The 25,843-nt window shown below is 52.7% G+C and overlaps 1 protein-coding gene and 1 long non-coding RNA gene across 4 annotated transcripts; one reads left to right on the top strand and one right to left on the bottom strand.

Moving 5' to 3' along the window:
* Positions 1-1,611: 1,611 nt before the first annotated feature.
* LOC102156066 lies at positions 1,612-13,525 on the bottom strand. 2 transcript variants are annotated; one of them, XR_005359275.1, is made up of 7 exons: positions 13,419-13,525; positions 7,916-7,998; positions 7,609-7,757; positions 7,180-7,291; positions 7,004-7,080; positions 4,560-4,674; positions 1,612-2,126 (listed from the first exon to the last, which is right to left on the bottom strand). It is a non-coding gene; the product is annotated as an uncharacterized LOC102156066 (long non-coding RNA). The 2 variants fall into 2 exon arrangements; XR_005359274.1 differs by lacking the exon at positions 4,560-4,674.
* ANKK1 (ankyrin repeat and kinase domain containing 1) lies at positions 12,814-25,843 on the top strand. 2 transcript variants are annotated; one of them, XM_038536136.1, is made up of 8 exons: positions 12,814-13,283; positions 18,985-19,279; positions 20,438-20,589; positions 20,830-20,879; positions 21,453-21,608; positions 22,288-22,406; positions 23,029-23,065; positions 23,970-25,843. In XM_038536136.1, exons 1-8 carry the CDS (start codon positions 12,880-12,882, stop codon positions 25,274-25,276), a joined length of 2,520 nt encoding a protein of 839 aa, XP_038392064.1. In that variant the 5' UTR covers positions 12,814-12,879; the 3' UTR covers positions 25,277-25,843. The 2 variants fall into 2 exon arrangements, with proteins under 2 accessions (XP_038392064.1, XP_038392065.1); XM_038536137.1 differs by having other exon boundaries at positions 12,816-13,283; positions 23,973-25,843.

The raw sequence follows: 25,843 nt of genomic DNA, 5'->3' as shown, positions 1-25,843 counted from the left end.
GCGACCTGCAGGCCTGGCAGAGAGAACGAGTCACACCCATGCTCTGGGCTCTATGCATGTAACAGGTACCTGGAGATCCTGCCCCATGGAAGCCTCACAAAGACCCTGCGAGGCAGAGACTGTCTGCATTTGATGGGTCAAGAAACTAAGATATAAAGGTAGTACTTCTTACCAAGGATCACTGAGGGGACTCAGTATTTCACCCCAGCTTGGGTTTTAACTCCTTCCACACATCAGCATCCCTCCACTTGGATGCAAGTCTTCTAATTTCTCTGAGCCTCAGTTAGTTTCCTCTCTATAAAATGGGAGCCACAATCCCTACTTGCAGAGTTCTTGGATTTGAAGATAGCATACATGAGGTGCCCGCCTTCTGTGACTGGAAGACAGAAGGCATCCTCTTCATGGTGACTATAATTTTTAGGCCAGAAATTACTGTGAACTCATTATCTGCCTCTTCCCACACTAATCAAAATCTGCTCGTCCCCTAGGCACCCCCATCTCCGTGAAGGTGAGCAGTGACCAGGCTGCCACGTTCGCCTTTCCCTCCCTCCCGTGCCCCGTAGCAAAGACCGAGCTGTGGACTTGCCTTCTCCTCCCTCCGAGGCCCCGAGGCCTGCCCTAGGCCAGGTGGGGTTCCGAGCAGGGCTTACGGCTGCTGTGACAGTGCGGCCTGCCAGGAACGCGTGACCAGGCCCTGCAAGCGCCCGGGGCCGGGCTGCGCTTATGTCAGGGGGCTAGGAGCCCTGACGCGGGAAGGGCCTCCAAGCCTCCTGCCATACAGATGCTCCCTGTCACTTGCTATTTGTCCTCAGTTTAGTATCAGGAAAACCTGTTGATTCCAAGGGCTGTACTCATCAACATACTACCAGGTATCCTGGTGGCCCTGGCAAGGGAGCGTGAGCACCAGCTGACCATCACCTCTGGACCATCACCAGCTCCTGGTGTTCCTGTGGCCACCTGGCACCAGTAAAGCGCTGGGCTTCTGTGATCTGAAACCACCTGGGTGACTTTCTTTTTTTTTTTATGAGACCTCTAATTTGATCTCAATTTCAAAATTGCGGAACGAAGAATGGGTTCTCCCAGGGGGTGTTGTGATTTTGCCCGTGCAGCCAGGATCGGGTTTTTCCAGAGAGGGCCCTCGGGCACCAGCAGAGCAGCAATGGCAGGGACTGGCCATCTGTTCCCGGCCACCCCGGCCTCAGGTCTGTGCCTTTCCAGGCCGAGCTCCGGTCACTGGTGGGTTGAGAGGAGCTGCTCTGCGTGAGCCTGGCGGCCTGCCAGATGTGCCAGTTCAGCTCAGCCCGAGCATCGCTGCCCTGTCACATGTCTATCCCAACTTCCCATTTGTGCTTTTAATCTTCAGCTGCTCCATCTGCTCATTTAGGTCTCTCGCTCCCCCTCGAGCCACAGGTCCACCCCCGCACACGCAGTCTGCCCGTCTCTGCTGCAGAGAAATGAGTTTCCACATAAAAATGGGGTTAGTTCACACGCAGTGGGGACTTAGGCCAGAGCAAAGGCATGCAAGATAGTGAGAAATACTGAAACGCGTGCTGGGGACAAAGGTTTCCAGAATGTTCATGCTGCAAATAACCCAGGGACCATCTAGTCCAGTATCTGCTTTATTGGAATCCATCTGATGTCACTAGCTAAATACAAGGCACGCTCAAAAGTGTCCAGCCCACGCCCCCATCATTTACAAACAAGGAGATCAAGACTCCTCAAAAGGCCGAGGTGTCTTCCCTGCACGAGAACCTCTGAGCCAAGGGTGCAGGGGCTCACAGGAGGCACAGCGGCTGGAGCGCCAGTTTTGGGTCTGGATGCCTGGGCTCAGGGCCCAGCTCCACATGTTAGAACTTCCATGTGTTGCTGGGCCCTGCAGTCACTCTGTCCATAGATGGTAGGGATGGGTTTGAGGGTAAGGATTGAATGAAATATTTCTGGAAGGCTCTCAGCACCGAGCTGAGCACAAAGCAAGCCCGTAGGAAGTAGTAGCCACCGTTGTGGTCATGATTCTGAGTCAGCTGCTTCCACAGGCACCCCCTGATGGCCTGGCCATCATGTGTGCTCTCTTCCAGAGTTCTTAAATATGAGGATCCCATCAGGGTCAGAGGGCTTCATATGTGACTCTGCCCAAAGACAGTGGAGAGAGAACAGAAGTGTTACCTGGGATGTAGACTGGCCCACAGAAGTGGAGGCTGGTGAGGATGGCGGGTGGGAATCTGAGTGGGCCGGGGAGGCGGCAGGGGCGGGCCTGGGGGATGGAGATGAGCATGCGATGGGGACTCTGCACTGCATCCTCAGTTTTGGGGTGCAGGGGGAAGGGGATCAGAAAAAGCCAGGTGTGCTGTGGTATCTCCTTGCTGAGTCCCTTGTCCCCACTCTGTCTTCTGCCCCTCTGCACACTGCAGCCCAAATAATCCTCTCAAACACCACTTTGTTGTGATGTACCTCCCGGTCACCTGCACACAACTACCCACAGGATCAAGGGCAAACCCCCTGCTGGTGTGTGGGGCATGTGTGTCAGGGAGTGTGCATATGGGTGTGGAGATGGTAAGAACATAGCACTTTTTTACTTTTTGGAAGTTTTGCTGATAAAGCACTCTTAATATTTTACTTGAACTACTGTAAGATTTATATGTACTCTGTACAGTGCCTATAAGTAAGAGCTATGATTCATAGGTTTTAGGCATAATTTAAAATAAGCATATCTATTATTACCTCCCCAAAGTTATTTTCTTCCTATAAATAGTATTGGTAAAACCACACACGGCCCATTCACACTCACAGTGATCTCACTGTGCCTTAAAAATTGGCCTGGTGGGCACCTGGGTGGCTCAGGGGTTAAGCATTTGCCTTTGGCTCAGGTCATGATCCTGGGGTCCTGGGATCAAATCCAGCATCAGGCTCCCTGCAAGGAGCCTGCTTCTCCCTCTGCCTATGTCTCTGCCTCTCTCGGTGTCTCTCATGAATAAATAAATAAAATCTTAAAAAACAAACAAACAAAAACGACCTGGTTGTAGGGTCATGCTCTGTCTTGAGCTCAGCTAGCTGATCTTGTGGCTTGCAGTGGGGCTCAGCACCTCACGAAGCCTGAGCCACAATTGCTGAATGGTGGCTCCCCACCAAGTACTCTGTTCCCTCGGGCCAGTTCCCCAGTATTTGTCTGCATATATTCTGTTCATTCCCATCTTCTCGATTCTGCACCCTACCCCACTTAAAACACCTTTCTTTCCTGCTCTTCAAATCCTACCATCCTCGAAGCCCTGTCATCATACAAATGGCAGGTACTTTTTATTAAGTACTCACTAGGTTTCAGATGCTGCCTAAAGAGGTGAGTGCTCATACGATTCCCTCTTTACTGATGAGAACTCTTAAGGATCAAGGGGCTGGCCCAAGATTGCAGGGGTCCCTCTAGGCACACAACCACCCTACTGGGCACAGCCCACACTGCCCGCCTTTCTCCCAGTCTGGCACAGCTGTGCTGCACTTTTTTTTTTTTTTTTTTTTAATGTATTTACTTGACAGAGAGTGAAAGAGAGAGAGGACGGAGAGGGAGAGGGAGAAGCAGTCTCCTTGCTGAGGAGGGATCCTGACGTGGGACTCTATCCCAGGACTCCAGGATCAGGACCTGAGCCAAAGGCAGATGCTCAACCACTGAGCCACCCAAGTGCCCCTGTGTTGCACTTTTAAACACCCTATTCTTATAGAATTATTTTCTGTGTCTTCATGGGTTTTTTTTCTTCTACTGCTAGAATTTAAATTCTAGTTGGAAGACCGGGAAGATGTCTGCTGTGAGAAGTTTTGTGGACAAGCAAAAGAGCATTAGGTGTGTACAGAAGGTGTTTAGTAACCTCACTCTAAAGAAGGCACACCCTTGCGTTTTTGCTTGGCCCTGTCCTCAAGGGCACATGAGTGAGTCACCATGGCGACAGGGACTTCCCTTGGGTCATGGGATTCCCTTGTGGGGCTCCCAAGCTCCTCAGAGAACTGGCCAGGACCACAACTGTCCCTAATAGCAGCCCTAGGACATGGAACACAATGGTCCCCTCTACACTTTCTCTGAGCAAATCTAGGCCAAGAGCCTCACTCGAGGCCCCACCCAGACAGTCCTGGGGTTTCCAGCAGCACCCTCAGCCTGCAGTCTGCCCCTGCCCATGATGACAGCCACCCACAGGGAAGGACTTCTAGCTCCCTCAAAAGGGCTTTCTGCATCTCATCTCTTCTCCTCTCCTCTTCTCAACTTCTTGACTTTCTGGCCCAATCTGCAGCTCACAGAGGTGGCCTGTCCTCCCTGGCTCCCTGAGGGTGAAGGGGAAAGCAAAAGCCTAACTCCTTTAAGGTTTTATCTGAAAGCCCCGCTAATCCATCAGCGGCCAGTTAGGTAACAGCTTAAATCTGCCCCCTGCAAAGGATTACTGTCGCAGCCGATCTGGCGCCACACACTCCCGTGGGCGTGGGACGGTGGGTGGTGGAAGCCAGGGCGCCTTCCCTGTGACAGGCTTGCGTTTCCAGAGCCTGCTACTCCCCCCCCCCCAGACGATAGGGAGTCCGGAACCCACCGTTCCTTGAAGGGGCTCCTCAGCCAAGGTCATTTAGACGGCAGCTTGATCCCGAAGAGCTCCTCATTCATTCAACAAATATTTATCAAGCACCTGCTATGTGCCGAGCACTGTGCTAGATAATATAAAACACCTTTGAGTGAACAAGATAATATCCCCTCACCATTTCTATTATAATTATAGCAGAGCAGCAGTGGGCTGAAAAAAAAAAATCAGATACAGCAGAAACCTCCTCTTGGCCCTAATGTGGTCTTGGCCTCTGATCCATGCACCTGCCATCAGGAATTAGAGAAACATCCGCTGAGGGCAGAGGTTCTCCAAACCCCAGCCCTTGGATTACAGGGATTATCGCTCTAAAGTCAGGGTATGGCGGGGTGCCTGATGTCCTTCAAGCAAAGGGAAGCACTTAGAAATCTCCAGGCTTCTGTGGGTCTGCGATCAGTACTACAGCAGTTTATAAGGGAGGGATCACATCTGATGAAGCAGACCCTCTCCTACGTGGTCTGTATTTCTGGGTCTCTTTCTACCTGACTCAGCTGTGACTTTTCCCCCCAAAGGCAGTTTGGAAATATTTCAGGAGAAATTTAGTGTACCCTGTTGACCCATTCAGCAGAAGGGGATGACCCCCTTTCCTAACCCCGGCCCTGTACCCCGAGCACCAATCAATAATGTCTGACAACTAAAGTGAAACCTGTTCTCATCTTTCCCCTACATGTTTGCTCGGGATATCCTTGTCCCTTAAAGAGCTATCAGTCTGGGGTCCTGCTTGGGCCACACAGCAGAGGCTCTGGATCATTAAAAAAAAGCAATAAAGGAATATGTGCCTTTATTTTTCCAGCTTCTCAGAACTAGTAGAATTATGTGAAATTAGGGTCAGGAATTGGAGTAGAAATAGCATTTTTGAAATAAGGATTTCTAAGTAGCTGGGCTATGTGCTGCTGTAACCACAGTCACTGAGAAAAGAAAAATCACTATCTGCAGGGGTGGCAGGGAAATGTTTCTTGTTCAGCAGTAGGAGGCTAGGAAAGGGTGACCCCAAGAGTTGAGAGCCCTGACATCATTGTTTGAGCACCCAGATCCTGTTGTGCCCAAGGCTACCAGTGACTTCCCAATTATGAGACAATAAATCCCACTTTTGTTACTGCCGGTTTGTGTTGTCACTGTTGTCAGAAGAGCCCTTACCTGTCCCCTAGTCCCTTTTATCCTGCCTAACTTCTACTTACCCTGAAAATACTAGTTGGAATGTTTAGTAGTCCTGCCCTATTTCTCCTAGCTCCTTTCTTTCCACAATTTAATATAGAGACGTATCATACTAGCATGCCTTATCATTTACTTATAAGGACATACTGCTTACTGCTTGCACTCCATCTCTCTTCCTGCTAAAATGTGAAGTCCATGGTTTTATTTATTCTGATCACTAATGTGACCAAGGACCTAGGAAAGTGCTAACACATAACAAGTGCTCAATAAATACTTGTGTGAATGATAACATTTAGCAGGGAAAGACAGTAGGGGACTTGAACCAGGACCAGTGTGGGGTGAAGTCTGGTTATTCTCACCCAGCGGTGGTAATGGTTTGGGTAAAAATACTACAGCAAGTGACAGTTTTCATTTGTTTAGTGCCCAGTATGTGCCAGGCACTGGGATAAGTGCGGGGCACACACAGAAGACAGACACAGACACAGTTTCTCCTCTCAGGGAGGTCTGCTCAAGAGAATGGGGGTGGACATACGAAATCAAGTACCATTGGGCCTGGCCTGTAATACAGAGCTAGGGGCTTTTAGCCCAGCAAGAGCCACAGAGGTCAGAGACCCCTCCCTGGAAGGAGTGCTATTCGAGCTGCCCCTTCCTAATTTGGAAGGAGGACATAGTGAGGATGGGCAGGGGTTGAGTGGGGAGAGGGCAGAAATGAAGGATACTTAGACTACACCAAAGGCTGGGCAGGAAAATGTGCACTGATTTCCCTCCTTTGCTTGTCCAGGCCGCCCTGAAGATGGCTGCACTAGTCCCATATCTATAGTCTCTGCTTCCAGACCACATTCTTCCTTGTGAGGCCAGGTAGTGAGGGGTCTTTTACTCTTGTGTTTCAAGGCATAAAAGACTCAGCCTGCTTTGGCCACCTGCTCCCACATCATCATCATTCAGAGTCACCACCTGGAAATACCCATAGGCTGTGGTCTGAACTAATCCTTGTTTCTATGAAAAGCCAGCACTGGTGCTTCACCCCATCACCACTGGGTGCCTGGGAAGAAGGCATACTCCATTCCAAGTTACTCCTGACTGAATGCTCCCAGGACCACCCATCACTCCTCTTCTGGGACACGCCTGAGTAACTGTTCCAGGAGAGAAAGGATAGCTCAGGGCTGGATGAAAGCCAAAGGGCTCCCCTTTCTCAGCCTGAGACCCCATCTGTGACACCCTACGTGCCAAGTTTCCATACTCACATGCAAATGTACCAACAGGTATAGTCCCCTCTTCCTGGTGGAAAAGTCTTTCCGTAGTCCTAGGGACACATTGCTTTCTTTCCAGCCAAAAAAGCAGAGACAAAGATTCATTTCCACTGTGACTAAATAATCCATAAATTACTCTAGAAGCGGAAATTGATTGAGGTAATACAGACCTTTTTATAGGCACAGCTTCCAAAGATATCTTTTAGCCTCGGGCAGAGTCCTGACAGCGTGGTATTGTCAAAGCTCTGTCTTCAGTACCAGCCCACCCATCCTTACGCTTGCCTGAGGGGTTGATGGAGAATGAGAGTGTCAGGGAACACCCACTGATGATTTACGCTCCAGGGGGTCTCCATCCCTCAAACCTGGCCTCAGGGCCCCTGACCCCAGCACAGCATCTGGATGAGCCTCAAGTCTGAGGGTCCGTGTTTTTATTTTTATCAAAGCTCTTAAGGCCGTCTTAACAGTGTTAAAAGCATTTACCTTGGCAAGGAACAAGCCAGATTCAAGTCCTGGGGCATCTAATTACCAACTGCATGACCATTAGGCAAGTAACTTAGCTCCTCTAAGCCTGTAAAAATGGGAGTAATAATATTACTTACCTCAGGGGATTGATTAAATGAGATAATGTAGGTTGATCACTGTGGATGGAGTGGGCACAAAGTGAAGACTCAGTAAACGACAAGTCTTATTGCTTTGGTCCCTCAAGCCTCACCATCTTTTTCTTCTCTTTCATTAGAAAAGCCTTTTGCTAAAAAAAGAAAAAAGAAAAAAAAGAAAAGAAAAGAAAAGCCTTTTGCTAGGGGAAAAAAAAACCTATTTATAAAGACATTCACAAAGCACAGTAAATGATCCTAAGGAGTCTGATGGGACGAGGACAGCAGTGATGGGAATCTGAGGGGTTCTCACCAGGGAAAAGGAGTCCTTGGGCAGTCAGGATGCTTAATTCCAGAAGTTTAACTGCCTATAGCTCTCAGCAGCCTGGCTATGGCCTGTGGGCAGATGTGAAAATGGTAAGTGACTGAGGAACTCACTGGAACTAGAGAAGCCCCTGAAGAGAGGTGGGACGAACTGCCACAAATCAGCCTCTGCCCTTCAAGTTTCACCTTTCCACCAACCATCAAACCATCCATCCACCCACCCATCCATCCATCCATCCCCCAGCTATTACACGAGCTCTTGACTACATGCCCAGTGCTGAGGAGACAGCAGTGAAAAAGACAGACCACAATTCCTGTCCAGAAGCTCAATTCAGTTAGTCTATTTGAGTTGGGATGTTTTTATTTTTACTTTAAAATTGTGTTCTTCCTCTTACACTGCTGGTGGGAATGTGAACTGGCACCTCCACTCTAGAAAACAGTATGGAGTTTCCTCAAAAAGCTAAAAATAGAGCTATCCTCTGATCCAGCAATTGCACTACTAGGTATTTACCCAAAGATACAAACATAGTGATCATAGGGGGCACCTGCACCCCAGTGCTTATAGCAACAATGTCCACAATAGCCAAACTATGGAAAGAGCCCAGATGTCCACCAACAGATGAATGGATAAAGAAGATGTAATATACTCAGTGGAATATTACCCAGCCATCAAAAAGAATGGAAGCTTGCCATTTGTAAGATGTTGGTGTCACTTTAAAAAAGTTTTAGCCGATCTCATAGGACTGCGGTTAATATCTTATTGTGGTTTCAACTGGCATTTCCCTAATGCTAACATCTTTTCATGTACTTACTTGCCACTCATGTATCCTCTTCATGAAATGTCTGTTCATGTCTTTCCTCCATTTTTAATTGTAAAGCTTGTTATTTTACTACTGTTGAGTTTGGAGGGTTCTTTACGTATTCTAAAAAACTACTACTTTGTCAAATGTCTGGTTTATAAATATTCTCTCCATCCATACCCTGACTTTTCACCCTCTTTACAGCATCTTTCATACAGTGAAAGGTTTTAACTTTGAAAAAACTCCAATTTATTCACATTTCCTTCATGGATTATGCTTGAAAAAACTCCAATTTTTTCACATTTCCTTCATGGATTATGCTTTTGGTGTTTAGCCAATGAACTTTCTGCCTAGCCCTAGGTCCAGATTTCACCTATTTTTTTTTTCTGAAGGAGTTATGGTTTTACATTTTATATGAAAGGAAGTCCACAATTCATTTTTGTGTTAATTTTTGGATCATGTGTTTGGTTTGGGTTGGATCTTTAGGAGTTTTCTTTGTTTTTTTTTTGTTTGCCTACAGGTGTTCATTTAGGTGTGTGGGGTTTTTTAAAGATTTTATTTACTTATTTGAGAGAGAGAGCGCATAAGCAGGTGGAGGGGCAGAGAGAGAAGTAGATTTCCCACTGAGCACACAGCCCCACACCGGGCTCAATCCCAGGACCCCAGGATCATGACTGGAGCCAAAGGCAGATGCTTAACCGACTTACCCACCCAGGTGTATTTTTAGCTGTATTTTTAAAGATTAATCTTTACAGCAACCTTTTGAAGTGGGTATTATATTATCATCCCATTTTATCATCCCATTTTAGATGGAGAACCCCACAGAGATTTGGTAATGTTGAAGAGGCTCATAAGTGGTGAGGGAAAAGCCAGGGTTTGAAGGCAGGTCTCACTGATTCATAGGCTCTTGCATTGAACCCCTGCTCCTACTGCTGCATTCTATCCCATCCTCTCGGGGACAGCCTTGCTTCCTGGGCAAATGTTCCAGTTCCCTGAATACATTCCTTCATTTTGATTGACCTGGCCCTCACTTCAGCACACAGGGTAGTAGAGTTTGCAGCCTGCCAGAACTTGTCCAGGTGGCCTGGGACATGTTTGCAGGGTGGAGAACAGCAACAGACTGGGAACTTCCCTGTATGCAAAGAGCTTGCCCTTCCAGTTTGGGGAAAGGCTCGTGCTAGTTTTCAGCATCATCCAGAGTGTTGCAGAACTGTTCAATCAGCTTACCGGTCTGGGGGTGGCAGGCGGAATATTTTAGGCTCCCCAAACACACACACACACACACACACACACACACACACACTCACACACACTTCATATAATAATTCCAAGTCCAGAATATAAAATCAATGTGCAGAAATCCAAGTCCAGAAAATTTCCATCCCCCATCTGCCAAAATAAAATCCAGTTAATAGAAGTCAACAGAATGACTTGGCGTCTGGAGGCAAGGTTCCTATGGCCAGAACATGCTTCTCGCCCCCTCCGGTGGGGCAGTGTCATGGTCAGGATAGACCTGCCTCATTCATTGTCCTTCACGAGTAGGAGCTGGCAGCTGAAGGCGGACCTTTCCTCTCCAGCTCTCTCCTCTCCACCCACTGGCTGCAGATGTCCCAGCCAGGCCGGCCCAGGACCTTCTGCGCTCAGACCCCCAGAAGGCAATCAGCAGCTTCTAGGTCTACTTGCTCCTTCCCAGATCCCTGAGTATCAGCCCACTTGATGAGAGACCTAGGAGCTCCTTGCTTCTCTGCCCCTACACTCAGAACTTTTCCAATGACTGCTAAGCTTTGGTCCTGGCCTACAAGGATGAGATAAATGTAGCGGCCCAAGCCAGTCTAATGACTCTAGTTGCTATGAGTATGTGCATGTATTTATTTTGCCAGATTCTTCAGAAGTCTCAGGAGTGCTTGAACCCACTGCTTGGCTGTTTCAACAAGTAGGTCAGCAGTAACACAGCCTGGTCCTGCATGTCCCTCTACTTCCACCCCTGGAAAGAAACTCACAGAGGAGTTTTATTTGGGATCCTGACAGCCTGCCTTGAGCCCTGGGTATCTCCCCCAGAGGGGCAATGCTTCAACATTCCCGTGATGGTCTCTGTGTATGGCCAATAGCAGCTTCTGGCTTCTTGCTCTCACGGAGCCAAGGGGAATTTCCTCAACTGATTTAGGCCATTTGACCCTGGTCATTCCTCCAGTGGCCTCAGCAAATGGTGCTGAAGGGCAGAAATCTGGGCCTGAGGCAAACTTTCTCAAGACCAGCAGGCTGTTTTCCTTCCCAGTCTCCATTCTCATCCACCCAATGGATCTCCTGACCCCCCTGACCATAAGGTCCTCCGTCATCCTCCAGGCTTCCCTGTGGGAGGATCTGAGACTTGTCAGGGGCAAGCAGAGCTGCCCAGGGGACAATGAGTTTTGTCATGCCCTGCCCTGCTCCGGCCAAAGCAAGTCATGAGTCTCCCTGTGACAACGTCTTTGAGGTCCATGTCCGACTCAAGGTGCAGTTTCCATCATATCTATACTCTTCCAGGGATCACGATTCTATTCTCCTATTTGCCCCTATATTCTTAAAAGGCTACCACCCTGCTCCCCCTGTGCCAATGCTTTTCCATAGGCACCTAACAGACCTGGCTCTGAATCTCAATTGGCTCTTACTAGCTAGGTGGCTGCTGACTACTTGCTGTCTTAAGGGTAGTCCCCTCATCTATAAACGAGATGTTTTTCTCATAACATTGTTGTGGGTTCAGACAAGATTGTGTCTGTAAAGTATGGATAGTAGGCAAAGTTGATAGTGATCCTGGAACAAAGTTAATGCTCAGTAGTGGCTGTCCTTGGTCCATTTGACTGTTGTCCCTGGGCTCACCTCCAGTTGTTACCCTGCTTGCCAGAACTTATCCTGGGGTTCGCACAGAAACAGCTATGGAAAGAATGAGTTCTCTAGCTTCCACCTGTGGTCTCTACTCACCCGTCACACCCCCACTATTTCCTGGGAGCCTCACAATGGGCATGGCGAGAGGCTCTATAGGTTTGGGCCCGAGGTAAGGCATTTCCTCCAGAGGTGGGATGGTCACTCCAGCCCATCAGCAGCAGATGAGAAGTGACCTACCCTGCCCTGTCCTGTGACAGCTCCTCCAGCAGCACCTGCCCTGGAATGTCCCTGGGGAGACCTGCCTCTCCTCCAGCAGCACCTGCCCTGGAATGTCCCTGGGGAGACCTGCCTCTTCAAGCACTTATAGTTTTCCCTGCTCTATGGGCCTCTCCAGGGAGGGGGCAACTCCATGGACAGAGGACCCGGGGGAACCACCAGGCTCAGCCTTGGAAAGCCTTCCTGTCTTGTATCCCTAGACACGGTGCAAGGTAACTTTGCCTACAGGGAAAACTTCCCATCTGTTCTGCCTCTGCAGGTGCCTCTTCTCCCCTCTCTGCAAGTTTCTGCACTGAGCCCTTGGGCCAGATTCCTCCACAGCCCCGACACTGCCCCGTACTGGTCTCATCTCAGGGACAAGGCCATGGTCATGCTCCCGCTATTCCCTAAGCCTCATCCCTCATCCCTGTCCAACAAGCCACCCCAGTAACTGGGCCAAGGAGTCTACCTTCCCCATGGTCAACCCCAAATCAGGTTCCAGTTCCTCTGAAGGTGGGACAGAGAGTGATGCCAGGAAGGGGAGCTCCCTGCAGATAGGCACCCGACCTCTCACTCTACTCTCCTGCTGACCTTCAGCACACCAAGACTGGTTGACAAAGAGACAAAACAAAAATCCCAACAATAAAGGCAATGTAAAGCCCATCAAGCCAAGAGATTCAGACCAGAAAATCCCCATTGCAACTTTTAAAGTCCATTCTTGCCGCGGAGGGGGTGGGTTCCAGGTCCCCACACCCATCAGCAAAGACCCCTCGCACAGTCCTCAACCCCTCACAGACTCTTGGTACATGTGAGTGAGAATAAATGAATCGACTTCCGCTTAGGGCCGGGTGGAAATCCAGTGGAAATCTCTGGCTTCCCCGTTTAGGACACCTCCCTGTCCAGGCACCTCCCCTAGCCCGGAGGGTGACAGCCGGGGTGCAGGAGGAAGGCTGACGCTGAGGAAGGGTGCGGGGTGGGGAGGGGCTCTGAGTCACCTGGACCCCTGGGGACGTACCCTCTGCCCGGGCCAGGCCCCATGGCTGCCTGGGGCCCCAGGGTGCGGGTTAGGGTGTCCCCGCCCTCGCAGGGCAGGCTCGGCCCCTCCCGCATGGAAGGTGGGAGGGCCTGCGCCTCCCCATCCCCTTCCCATCCCGTCCCCACGGGGCCGCGGAGCAGGAAGGCAGGCAGCGGCTCCGAGCCCTCCCCCGGCCTGGGCCGCAGCCCCGCGGGGAGTCCGGGTCCCCAGGGCGCCGACCCCATGGCCGCGGGCCTGGAGCAGCGCCTGGGCAGCCCCGCCGTCTTCACCCGCGACGACTTCGACGGCCACTGGCACCGGTTGGCCAGCGGCGGCTTCGGCCAGGTGTTCCAGGTGCGACACAGGCTCTGGGGGACCGAGTACGCCGTCAAGTGCTGTCCCTGCGGCCAGCGGGAGGCCACCAGGTACCTGTGGCTGCCCCGGCCCTTGGTGGGGGGGGATCTGGGGGGGGCTTGGGGCTGAGACTCCTTGAGTCTCTAAACTCCGTGGGGGGCCTGAGCAGCCTGCGGCCAGGTGGCCAGGTCAGCTGGTCTCCCTACCTGACGGCCCTTCCCATCTGTGGAATCCGCGGAGGGCAGAGGGGAGCGGGACTGACTTCCAAAGACGCCTTTGTTCCCTCTGGCCTCCCAAACTGGTTGGCCTCCCTCCCTGCTGGGTGTCAGGGCGGGGTGACAGCTGTTGGTGGCCCTCCTCCAGGCCTGGATCCGCCCCTCAGTTCTCAGGGCAGGCAGGGCTGGGCTTGCCCTCGGCCCAGCGATGCTCAGGGACCTGCCGAGAAGCACACTGGCTCTCCCTTCCCGCGGCCCTGGCTGTGGCCCCTGCCCAGCGGGTGTGGCCTGGGGCAGGGCCCGGGTCCGAGACTGCCAGCCTGCTGGCCTGAGAGCCTGTACGGCCGCTCGCCTCTCACACCGGGCCTGCTGGCAAGTCAAGCTGGGAATGCCTGTCTCTGTCCTTGCTTATTTCTGGCTCCTTCCCCACTCATCATGTGCACTGTGGCCCCTCCTGGGAAGCCCTCCTTTTTCTTCTTGCTTCTTCTTTCTCGAAGCTTCCACCCATCTCTGCCTTCCCATTGAGAGGAGCTCCAGTCTCCTTCCCACTGGGTCTGCTTGAAGTGGCTGCATAGTGGCCCCCCAGTACATCCATAAAGGAGACACTTAGGACATGAAGTCTGAGTGTGAGGATTGTGTCATCCTCCCAAAGCTTCTGGGCCATCAATTAGAAGGCCTGGCAAAGGGGCATCTCCTGGTGGCATTTTATGCAGATGTTGTGTTCTCTGGTCACCATGCAAGACCCCAAGACACAGCCTGAGGTCCCACACACTTGAAACAGCCTCCTAGAAAAAATGAGTGGGAAATATCAGAAAGGGAGACAGAACATGAGAGACTCTTAACTCTGGGAAATGAACTAGGGGTGGTGGAAGGGGAGGTGGGCGGGGGGTGGGGGTGACTGGGTGACGGGCACTGAGGGGGGCACTTGATGGGATGAGCACTGGGTGTTATTCTATATGTTGGCAAATTGAACACCAATAAAAAATAAATTTATTAAAAAAAAAAAGAAACAGCCTCCTCTCTAATTCCTGGGCCACCCACCTGCCTCAAGATGTGAGCAAACCCACAACTTGACCCTCTTCCTCCTTCCACACCCTCATGCTGGCTTTGCAGTGCAGTCAGATTTTTCTAGGGTTTGTCCACATGGCTTAGACTTTGACGTGAAGGTCGAAAAGAAACAAATGGCATTGGTGAGACTGCATTGTTAGGCATTGACAACTACTTTCCCTTCCTGAGTTCTGGGAACTCTCTGAGGGAAATGGGTCACGGGATTTAATGATAATTAATGCCTGCTGAGTGTGGAGTACTACTCTAGGAGCTTTGTGTGTATTCACTAGATACTCTTTGCACGTCCTCATTCATTCCTTCACTTGATGAATGCTTATTGTTCTTCTACTAAGTGGCAGGCACTATGCTAGACCCTGAGATATATTGATGAGTGCAGCAGGTATGGCCCTGCTCTTGGAGCTTCCAGCCTGGGGGGACAGAGACACTTATCAGATAACTCCATGTATAGATGTAAATGCACTGCTGTGAGAAGAGCAACAAGGAGATTTATGGTTCTGTGAGAGCTTATTAATAGAGTTTCACTGGGATCAGGAAAGGCTTCCTTGAGGAGATTGAATGGGAGAGTAAAGGATGAGTGTGAGCATAGTCATTGAAGAATGGAAAGTTTTCCAGGAAGAGGTAGCAGGAAGTTCAAAGGGCCTGTGTTAGAAGGGGCATAGTAAGGGGTGGGGGGTGGCGAAAAACTGTTGTGGCTGGAGTTGAGAGAAGGAGCAGCAGAAAGCCACTAAAGGGTTTGCAACCAGACTGGGGGTGTATGATGAAAAGGAATTGATCGAATTTGCTGGATGGAGGAGGGATTGGAAAGGTAGAGTGGGTGCTGGTCCAGTTAGGGGTTGTCATGTTTAGGCAAAAGGTGATCGAAGTCCAGCCTGGCATGGGATGCTAGAGGAAAAGGAATGGATTATGCAGCATTTAGGAGGTAAACATCGCTTGACTTGATGCTGGGTTGTCTATGGGGGAGGGGGGCAGGGTGAGGAAGAGCAGTATCAAGTTTAAACTTGACTGTTGGTGCCTTGGGTGGCTCAAGGGTTGAGCATCTGCCTTTGGCTCAGGTTGTGATCCCGGAGTCCTGGGATTGAGTCCCACATGGGGCTCCCCGCAGGGAACCTGCTTCTCCCTCTGCCTGTGTCTCTGCCTCTGTGTCTCTCATGAATAAATAAAATCTTGAAAAAAAAAAAGGGTTAACCTGATGTCTGGCTTGCCGTGAGGAACAAAGGCTCCACTAGGATGTCTGTTCCATGAGAGCCGAGTCTGTGTCTGCTCACTGCTCTGTCCCCAGGGCCCAGCACATCGTTGGTGTCTGTTGAATGACACTGTTGACAATTAACAAAGAGAATGTGAAAGGAGGCATAGGTTTGGAGAAGAAACTCGTGAGATCAGTTTTGTACTGGTTGGGTTTAAGGTGCCCTTTAAACAGCCAAAAAGAATTGTCAAGTAGGTTTCAGGTGAAGGTCTGAGTTAACCATTGTGAAAATTTGTGAGTGTATTATTGTAGGTGGTAACTGGAGCTAAGGCATGGATGACATGCGTTCCCTCTAGGTAGTAAGTAAGCCAAAGTCCTGACCTCGTGGAGTTTATAGTCTAAGGATGGAAGATAGAAAAATAAGTAAGTTATACATAGATAAATAATTTTTATCTGTAGCACTTACAACCACCTGACATTTTATTGGTTAAGATACCTAAAGAAAGTTGAATTGAGCTCCACAACTCGGAGGCTCCCTGCTCAGTGGGGAGTCTTTTCCCTCTGCCTCCTCTCCCCCTGCTCATGCTCTATCTCTGCCTCTCTCTCTCTTTCTCAAATAAAGAAATAAAATCTTTTTAAAAAATATGTCAAGAGAGTTGAATAATTGGATCTTCCAAGAAAACATTTGATCTGGAAATATTAATTTGTCGGCTGTTTGTGTATGGGAATGGAAGGACAAGGACTGCCAGAGTTGGGGTAGGGTTGCTATTTAATATAGGCGGAAATCCTTACTAATTAGTACCATTGAGTAGAGGATTTGAAGCAAAGGAGTAGCAAGCTTTGTGGCTCTCTTAGAGGCAGAGGGAACAGCAAGTGCAAAGGTCCCGATGTGGGAACATGCTTGACATGGTGGAGGACCGGCAAGAGGCCCTTATGGCAGGAACAGAGTTGGGGAGGGTCAGCAAGCTATGCCGGGGAAAGATCATGCGGAGCTTTGTAGACCAGTGTGAGAAGTTTGGCTTTTACTCTGAATGAGAAGAAAGCCAGCAGAGGGTCTTTAGCAGAGTGGTGACATACTTTGCCTGACATTTTACAAGTATCACTTTGGCCCCTAGGTTGAGGATGGATGGCAGAGGGGAAGAGAGAAGCAGGGAGGCTAATTAGGAGGCTGGGGTGGAGATGGCGCTGGGTAGAGGTGGTGAGAAGTGGTCAGATTGTTGCTCTATTTTGAGGGTAGAGCTGACAGGATGTGCTGAGGGACTGGTCTCAGGAAGGAGATGATGAGGAGCCAAGGAGCACGTCGGATCTTTGAGGACTGGGAGGATGGAGGCCCCATTCACCGAGAGGGAGGGGCAGGTGGCAAGAGGAAAACCAGGAGCTCTGCTTCAGACACGCTTCGTGCAGGACCTCAGCAGATACTGAGGTCGTAAGAGACAGTGCAGAGTGAGACGGGAAGGGCCAGCCTGGGACTGGGCCTGGGCGCTGAGTACAGGACAGGAGAGGGAGGGGTCCTAGAGAATCCTGGCACCTGGCCCAGGGAAGTGAATACTTTAAGAAAAAAAGAGTGCAAGACCTGGCTGGTAAACCAAGACTTGGGAAGTTTCCACCGGCTGTAGCACTGCGGGGGTCTTTGCACACCTTAGGAACAGCTGGTCGGAGAAGCATGGAGACCAGACACCTGATGATGGGGGCTGGTGGGGGGTGGGCATCGGGCACAGTCTGGGTGTCCCCAGGGCAATTATACGAGCTGCTGTCGTTCCCATTTTACAGTTAAGAAACTGAGGCCCAGAGAGCTTCCTTGGCCAGAGTCATGCAGAGAATAAGTGGTAAAACTGCTATTTGAAATCAGGGCAGATCCCTGGCTTTTCCCCTCTCCAAGACAGGGAATCTCAGTTCCTGGGAACTCAAAAGGACCAGAGGAGACAGATGAAGTACCACAGAGGTGAAAGGGAGGTCCCTGGAACGATGCAGAGGCCAGAGGGGGAGGCTGGGGAGTGGGGGGACGGGAAGCCACCCTGTCCAGATGTGAGGGTGAGCAGGTGGGGTTTTTCTGGAGGTCAGCCGTCTCTGGCTGGCTTCCCAGGGCCGCCCTGCACGCACACTCCCAGCAGCCTCCAACCGACCGCAGAGCCCACACAGCTTTGCAAATGCTGTGCTTTTAAAAATGTCATTTTTCCCTAATCCTCATCCCCACAATCCCCAAACAATCTCAACGACTTGATTTGCATATCTACCTTTCAGGGGGCACACACAGTGAAAGGAGGGAGCCAGTCGGCAAAGGCTTCTTTCCTAAGGCCTTCCCTTAAGTCTTGACTTCTGTTTGGTTTGACAAAGACACATTGTGCTCTGCAAGGCAATGTGCGCCGTGGGGGACCCAGGGTGAATAATCCAGTTCATCCCCAACACGCAGCCTTGCAGACCTGGCTTCAGGGCAGAGGAGCAGTGTGAGGAAGCGCGGAGCCACAGTAGCTGGCAAAGCTGACCACACAGCAGCCCATACTGCCTGATGGAGGGGGGAGGCTGGAGAGGGGAGGGAGAGGGGGAGTGAAGGGAGAGAGCAAGGGAGAGAGATACCTGGCACATGTAAATGTAAAAGAATATACTAAAATATTAACAGGGATCCCTGGGTGGCGCAGCGATTTGGCACCTGCCTTTGGCCCAGGGCGCGATCCTGGAGACCTGGGATCAAATCCCGCATCGGGCTCCCTGCATGGAGCCTGCTTCTCCCTCTGCCTGTGTCTCTGCCTCTCTCTCTCTCTCTCTCTCTGTGTGACTATACTATCATAAATAAGTTTAAAAAAAATAAAAAATAAAAATAAAATAAAATATTAACAGAGGCCAACTCTGGAAGGTTGGATTACTGATGGTCTAATTTTCCTCTTCAGAGCTCTCTGTAGTCCCTTGATTTTCTACAAGGATGTGTATTACTTTCATCACCAAATGGCAATAGATGGGATCTTAAAACAGAAGCATGAGGCGTGATGTAGGTCCTCCAGGGGTCTGCGATCTGGCGGGGGACAAGTGGCAGGGTAAACAGGAGGCCTTTTGTGGCCGCCTCTGTAGAATGGACTCGCTCCTGGGCTTGCATGCTCCTCCCCTTCCTGTCGTGTGGGAACCCCACTCTGCATCTTGTGGGGCCTCCTGCTAGGACTCTCCTTCCTCCTGTAAGCTCCCGGCCCCCCCCTCCCCCCGGGCCTCTCTGGGTCTCCAGCACTTGGCTCCAGCCTTGCCTGTTGCTCTACCGACCGACCGCTCTTGGAATTAACGGGCCCTCTCCCTCCATCCCTGACCCCCGCGTCTCCACAGTTCCGATGTGGATTGCCTCATTGAAGAAGCCGCCAAAATGGAGAAGATCAAATTTCAGCACATCGTGTCCATCTACGGGGTGTGCAGGCAGCCCCTGGGCATTGTGATGGAGTTCATGACCAACGGCTCCCTGGAGAAGATGCTGCCCACGCACAGCCTCTCCTGGCAGCTCAAGTTCCGCATCATCCACGAGACCAGCCTGGCCATGAACTTTCTCCACAGCATTAAGCCACCTCTGCTCCACCTGGACCTCAAGCCAAGCAACATCCTCCTGGACAACAACATGCATGTCAAGGTAAAGGTCCCCGTCGAGCTCCCTGCCCTCTTTCCACTCCAGAGTCTCCTGCAGGTGAGCCTCCTGACTGGCCTGCTGGGAGTTTTAAGTAGCTCCCTTCGTAGACAAATACTGAAGGTAGAATCACACCTAAAACAACGACCGATGAGGGGGAAGGCTCAGCGGTTTAGTGCCTGCCTGGGTGGCTCAGCGGTTTAGTGCCTGCCTTTGGCCCAGGGCGTGATCCTGGAGTCCCGGGATCGAGTCCCACATCGGGCTCCCTGCATGGAACCTGCTTCTCCCTCTGCCTGTGTCTCTGCCTCTCTCTCTCTCTCTCTCTCTCTCTCTCTCTCTCATTAATAAATAAATACAATCTTTAAGAATAAAAAAACAACAAAAACCGATGAGCAGTGGAGTTCGGTGCATGAGTTTGGGTGTCAGGATGTCTGCAATAACCCTCTTTGGGCCTCAGTCTTCTGTTTCTACTGCGTGTAAAATATTCCCTATCCCTCCCCTTGTTTGCTTTGGGTGAGAATGTGTGTAAATGAGATGATTCCTAGGAAAGGTTATGACGGGCTTCAGTTCTGAAAAATGTGCCACAGGACCTTTGCACATTCTGTGCCTACTGCCAGGAACAGTGCTCCCCTACTCCCTTCTTTATTTTGCAAGTAGTGCTCATCTTTCAGCTTTCTGCTTAAACATTACTCCCTCGGGGAGGTTTTCCCTGGTCTACCCCGATAGGCCCCACTGTATATCCTCATGGTACCTCTGTCTCGTTGTATCGCTAACCCCCACTGTAAGTCTATAGACATTTGTCTGGGATCGAGTCCCGCATGGGGCTCCCCATGGGGAGCCTGCTTCTCCCTCTGCCTATGTCTCTGACTCTCTCTGTGTGACTCACAAATGAATTAAATAAATAAATAAATAAATAAATAAATAAATAAATAAATAAAATCTTAAAAAAAGAAAAAAGCACCACAAGTTAAAAGTTCCTATTATTTCCAGTATACAGATGAGGACATTGAGGGTCTGAGGAGACCAGTAACCAGGTCGCATGTGGCAGAGATGGCAGGGGGGTGCCAGGTTGTCACCCACTACACCCTCCTGGAAGGGGTAGGTTACAGGAAGGTGAGAGTGAAGGCAGTTTCTGGAGGCAAGACTATTGCGACTTCCTCCCAGATTTCAGACTTCGGCCTGTCCAAGTGGATGGAACAGTCAACCGGGATGCAGTGCATCCAGAGGTCAGCTCTGCGGGGCACCCTCAGCTACATCCCCCCTGAGATGTTCTTGGAAAGTAACAAACCCCCAGGGCGCAAGTACGATGTGTACAGGTGAGAGGTGGCTGGACTCTGTGCCACATTGCCGGGGCCGGGGGCGAGCTGGTTATCACCACCCTGCCTGACCCCTGCTCCCCCACCCAGTCCCAAGGACACGGCGACAGGGAAGAGGAGGGGTGGAGGGGCACTCTGGTTGGAGAGGCTTTGCCTGGGAGGGTTCGGTCCATGGGGCTCCCGGCTGACCTCGGGGATCTGAGAAGGTGACTGACTCGGGGCATCTGTCCTGTCTTGCAGCTTTGCGATCATCATCTGGGAGCTCCTCACTCAGAAGAAACCATATTCAGGTATCAGGCGGGGATGGCAGCATGGGGTGGGGTCCTGGAGGGTGCTGTGCGAGGCTGGGGGCTTGTGGGGGCAGGAGAAGTGGCAGCTTTGGTTTGGGGAGCCACGGGAAGGATGCCCCTCCCCCCTTCCTCCCTGCCCTACTTTCTGGAGCTCACCTAACAGTACAGCACATGTCAGCCCAGACCACGCTTCTGCCTCTAATGCCTTTGCTTCCAAAGTATTCTTTCCTGCCTCTCCTGCCCTCACCCCTGCCACCTAGATGCCAGGTACCTAGTGTGCCAGGAAATCTGGATGAGCTCAAGGAATCCAAAGTCAAAGCCTGAAACTAGGCCTTTGGGCAGCACAGGGCTGCAGTGTGGGGTCACGTGGAGGTGGCTGCGGCTGGACCACAGACCCAGCGGCTCACACTGGACCCTCAACTCACACCTGCAACCTAGCTGTTCATTCACCATGCATTGATGTTGCCCCTGCTGTGTGCACCCCGGTGGGGATCCTCGGAGCCCCCCACAGCCTGGGCCAGCCCCTCTGGCTCAGCCTCCCGGCGTGCACACAGCCTGGACCTCCCCTCACAGGCTTCAACATGGTGACTATTGTTGTCCGAGTGGCCGCAGGTATGCGGCCCTCCCTGCAGCCTGTCTCCGATGAGTGGCCAGGCGAGGCCCAGCAGATGGTGAACCTGATGAGGCGCTGTTGGGATCAGGACCCCAAGAAGAGGCCCTGCTTTCCAGGTTCTCCTCGGGTCTGACCTGCCCAAGGGACTGGGCAGCTGGGCGGGGCTGGAGGGCGTAGGAGCCAGGCTGAGGTTAGAGAGGGCTGGAGAGGAGGCGCCTGGAGCCTGGGCCCCTCTGGAGGGCTCTGCGCGGGGCACTGGGGCACAGCCTGCCTCATAGTGCCGAGAGGAGGGCAGCTGATGACTGTGGTGGGCCCCGTCTGTCTGGGTTACCATGCACCCCGTGGGATGTAGAATAGAAAACCCGTACTGGGTGGGTCTGGGCCTGGCTCTCCTGCTTCTGAGTTCCCTGTTAGCTTGGGTCCTTCCAGGGCCACAGCAGCATTTGTAAAATGTTCCCAGACCATGAGATCACGGGCATGGATGGACCTCGAGGGTGCCCACCTCTGTAGCGACTTTGGAAACGCACACATGTGTAATCGTGAGCATTAGTCCTGCCCCCTCACTGATGGAAAAAGACGACCCTCTGAGGGTCAGTGACCTGCTAACTGTGGTCCCACTGAGCTGTGGCGGGGACCCAGCTTTCCTGCCTCCTGGTGTGCATGTACAGTGTATGTGAGCACAGGAATGGATTTGGGGGATGTGGGGAGATGGGGAATGTTAGGATTATCTAAAATGGGGAAGGGACTGGTGGCCAGCCTGTTGCTTCTTTTTTCTGTCTCTCCTTCATGGGGCAGACATCACTGTTGAGACAGACATGCTACTGTCCCTGCTCCAGAGTCCTGTGGCAGACCCAGAGAGTGAGGCTCTGGCCAGGAAGGTGTCCTGCAAGCTGTCTCTGCCCCGGCCAGGGGAGGTGAGTGTGTGTGTGGTGGTAGGGTGCTCGGGGGGTCTCCGGGGATCCCCAGGGATGCCTGCATGGGTGTGTCCTTCACAAGGTCCCCAACTAAGGCAGCAGCTGGGGGCTGAGAGCCAGCCCACACTGCGGGCCACACCAGGCAGCCCACCTGGGACAGCTTCTCCTAATTTGCACAGTGGTGGCTGTGACTCAGAGCCCCTGAGAAGGACACACCATTGCTTGCATATGTGGGATTAATCAGAGGCCTGCCTGCGGGCTTTCAGGCCACAGCATCAGCGTCATCATGGTGACGTGATAGTCCCTAACGTGGGAACCAGCCGTGGGCTGGCAGGGGGCTCCTGGCCCAACCACAGAGCCGGCCACCCTGCACTCCATGTGGCCCAAGGGGAAGTCGAGGCCCTGGACCACCTCTTTCTGGCAGGGTCTCCCCTGCTCAGGACTTTGCTGCAGATGCAGCTGTTGGCAGGAATGACCCGGGAGGGGCTTCCTAGCACCCACATGGGACAGGAGTCCCGACAGGTGCTGGAGAGCGCTGGAGAGAGGGCAGGAGTGCGGGAGGGTAGAGAGCAGAAGGGCCCGCTGGTCAATCCCCCTTGTCTTCTGATCCCCTCCTGCTCAGGTCAGTGAAGAGGTCAGCCCACAGCTAACAGACAGTGGTGAGTCTGCCGCAGCTGGAACCACAGAACTCACAGCCGAGGGGAAAGTGGAATCAAACCACACCCTTCCCACCTACCCCGCCCCCACCCCGCCCCCTCCTCCCCACTCCGACCCTCTGCCCAGCTTGTCCCAGATCAGAAGTTGGTGTGTCCCTTTCCTGGCACCAGCTCCAGGTTCCAGAAATGCACATGCCCTCAGGGGTCAGGTTTGTGTTCTCAGGAGGCCAGACTCCTCCTTTCCTGGCCCCGGAGGTGGAGCCTTGGCTTGCAACCCTGGCTGCACATTAGAATTACCTGGGGGGTGAAAGCTGTCCGGGTGCCTGGCCCACCTGGACTGATGAAATCAGAATCTCGGGGGGTGGGGGATGGGGGAGCTGTTGGTCTGGGCAGGGATTTCTGTTGTTGCTGCTTGTTTGTTTTGGAAATTGTTGCTTTTAATCATAATAGAGCAGAAGGAAGCCTTAGTGGCTTCAGGAGGAGTTCACACCATAGAGCCTACTTTCTGCTGGCATTGACTTACTTTGTGCCAAGCGCGCCCCTGAAAGCTCTTGCCTGCCCAGGTTGTCCTCACAATGGTAACATGAGGTGGGCATTGTTTGCGGCCCACGTATGGATCAGGCTCTGGAGGCTCAAGGATGCAGGGAATTGGCAAAAGTCAGGTGGTGCTAAGGGTGGAGCCAGGGTTCACTCACAGGCCTCTTTCTGCCCCGTCCTGACAGGAAGGGCTGCCAGGGTCTGTTCTCTAGGACAAGGGGGGCTGTGCAGAGATCTGTGACAGCAGGAAAGGCTGCCCGCCCTCCCACAGTCCCTGGGCCCCGATGGCACTTCCAGGAGGCAGGAGGCTGGACGAGATGACCTCTGGACGGGTCAGAGGTCCTTTTTTCAACCTGCATCTTCCTCCCAGCAGACTTGGGAGACTACCTGAAGCGGGTCCTGCAGCTCTCGGACACTGGGGACCCAGTCTCAAGCGATGAGGGGCTGCGCATCTACGAGAACAAAGTCACCCCCCTCCACCTCCTGGTGGTGCAGGGCAGCGTGGAGCAGGTGAGGCTGCTGCTGGCCCACGGGGTCCACGTGGACTGCCGGACAGCCTGCGGCTACACGCCCCTCCTCATCGCCACCCTGGACCAACAGCCCGACCTCTGCGCCCTGCTCCTGGAGCGTGGGGCGGACGCCAACCTGGCAGATGAAGAGGGCTGGGCGCCGCTGCACTTTGCGGCCCAGAACGGAGACGACCGTACTGCCCGCCTGCTCCTGGACCACGGCGCCCACGTAGATGCCCAGGAGCACGAGGGGTGGACCCCGCTCCACCTGGCCGCACAGAACAACTTCGAGAATGTGGCACGGCTTCTGGTCTCCCGCCAAGCTGACCCCAACGTGCGTGAGGCGGAGGGCAAGACCCCCCTCCACGTGGCCGCCTACTTTGGCCACATCAGCCTGGTCAAGCTGCTGACAGGCCAGGGCGCTGAGCTGGATGCCCAGCAGAGAAACCTGAGGACACCACTGCACCTGGCAGTGGAGCGAGGCAAAGTGAGGGCCATCCAACACCTGTTGAAGAGTGGGGCGGCTCCCGATGTCCTAGACCAGAGTGGCTACAGCCCACTGCACCTGGCAGCTGCCAGGGGCAAGTATCTTATCTGCAAGATGCTGCTCAGGTATGGGGCCAGCCTCGAGCTGCCGACCCAGCAGGGCTGGACACCCCTACATCTAGCAGCCTACAAGGGCCACTTGGAGATCATCCACCTGCTGGCTGAGAGCCACGCAGACCTGGGGGCTCCTGGAGGCATGAAGTGGACACCCCTGCACCTGGCTGCCCGCCACGGGGAGGAGGTGGTGGTGTTAGCACTGCTGCAGTGTGGAGCTGACCCCAGTGCCGCCGAGCAGTCCGGCTGGACACCCCTCCATCTGGCTGTCCAGAGGGGCGCCTTCCTGAGCGTCATCAACCTCCTGGAGCACCGTGCAGACGTCCATGCCCGTAACAAGGTGGGCTGGACGCCGGCCCACCTGGCCGCCCTCAAGGGCGACGTGTCCATCCTCAAAGTGCTGATCGAAGCCGGTGCCCAGCTGGACATCCGGGATGGGGTGGGCTGCACACCCCTGCAGCTAGCCCTCCAGAACCAGAAGCAGAACATGATCGCCTTCCTAGAGGGCAAGGGGCCCCCACTGGCCACCCTGGGTGGCGCTGAGCCTGCAGCCCAGACTGAAGTTTAAGCAACCAGGGGCCTTCTCACCGGTGAGGAAGAGGGGTTGGTGGAGGTGAAGCTGGGTTCTGGCAAGGCCCCTTCCCCTGTACTTGCCACCTGCCCCTGAGCTCACAGAGACCCTTGCATCCCGGGAGCCTTCCCTGAAGGTGAAGGGAGGCACAGAGAAGGGAAATGCTCCCTCCCTGTGTGACCTGTGTGACCTGGCCCTGATCCCCAGCAAGACAGGACAGCCAGGCACGTGCTTCTTTTCAAAAGGGGCAGGAGCTAAAAGTTGGGAGGAAATTTCCACCCACTCTTTGAAGCCCTGTCTGGTCCCCAGTTGCCACATGGACCGCACTGTCCCAGTGGACCTGGCTCCAGCGCCTGGCTCTCCCATGTGGTTTCGGGGTGAAGGACCAGTGTGCTCCAGGTGCCCATGCATGATCCTCTGTGGACACTCCGCCCTGGCCTCCCCTGCCTCCCCTTCACCGTGTCTAGTTATATGGCCGAGTTTCAAACCCTGATGTCAATAAAACTGTGGACCCGAGTCTCCCCTTTGGAGATGGGCTGACCTGAGGGGCCAGTCGTGTTAGTA

Source organism: Canis lupus, chromosome 5, assembly GCF_011100685.1.
Source record: "Canis lupus familiaris isolate Mischka breed German Shepherd chromosome 5, alternate assembly UU_Cfam_GSD_1.0, whole genome shotgun sequence".
In the NCBI taxonomy this organism is placed as follows: Eukaryota; Metazoa; Chordata; class Mammalia; order Carnivora; family Canidae; genus Canis; species Canis lupus.
This window is presented reverse-complemented; position numbering and strand designations above follow the sequence as displayed.

Coding starts and splice junctions, on each gene's coding strand:
- ANKK1 (XM_038536136.1), top strand. CDS start 12,880: ATGGCTGCCTGGGGCCCCAGGGTGCGGGTTAGGGTGTCCCCGCCCTCG. Junction 20,880..21,452: donor TCAGAAGAAACCATATTCAG/GTATCAGGCGGG, acceptor CTCCCCTCACAG/GCTTCAACATGGTGACTATT. Junction 22,407..23,028: donor CTCTGCCCCGGCCAGGGGAG/GTGAGTGTGTGT, acceptor CCTCCTGCTCAG/GTCAGTGAAGAGGTCAGCCC.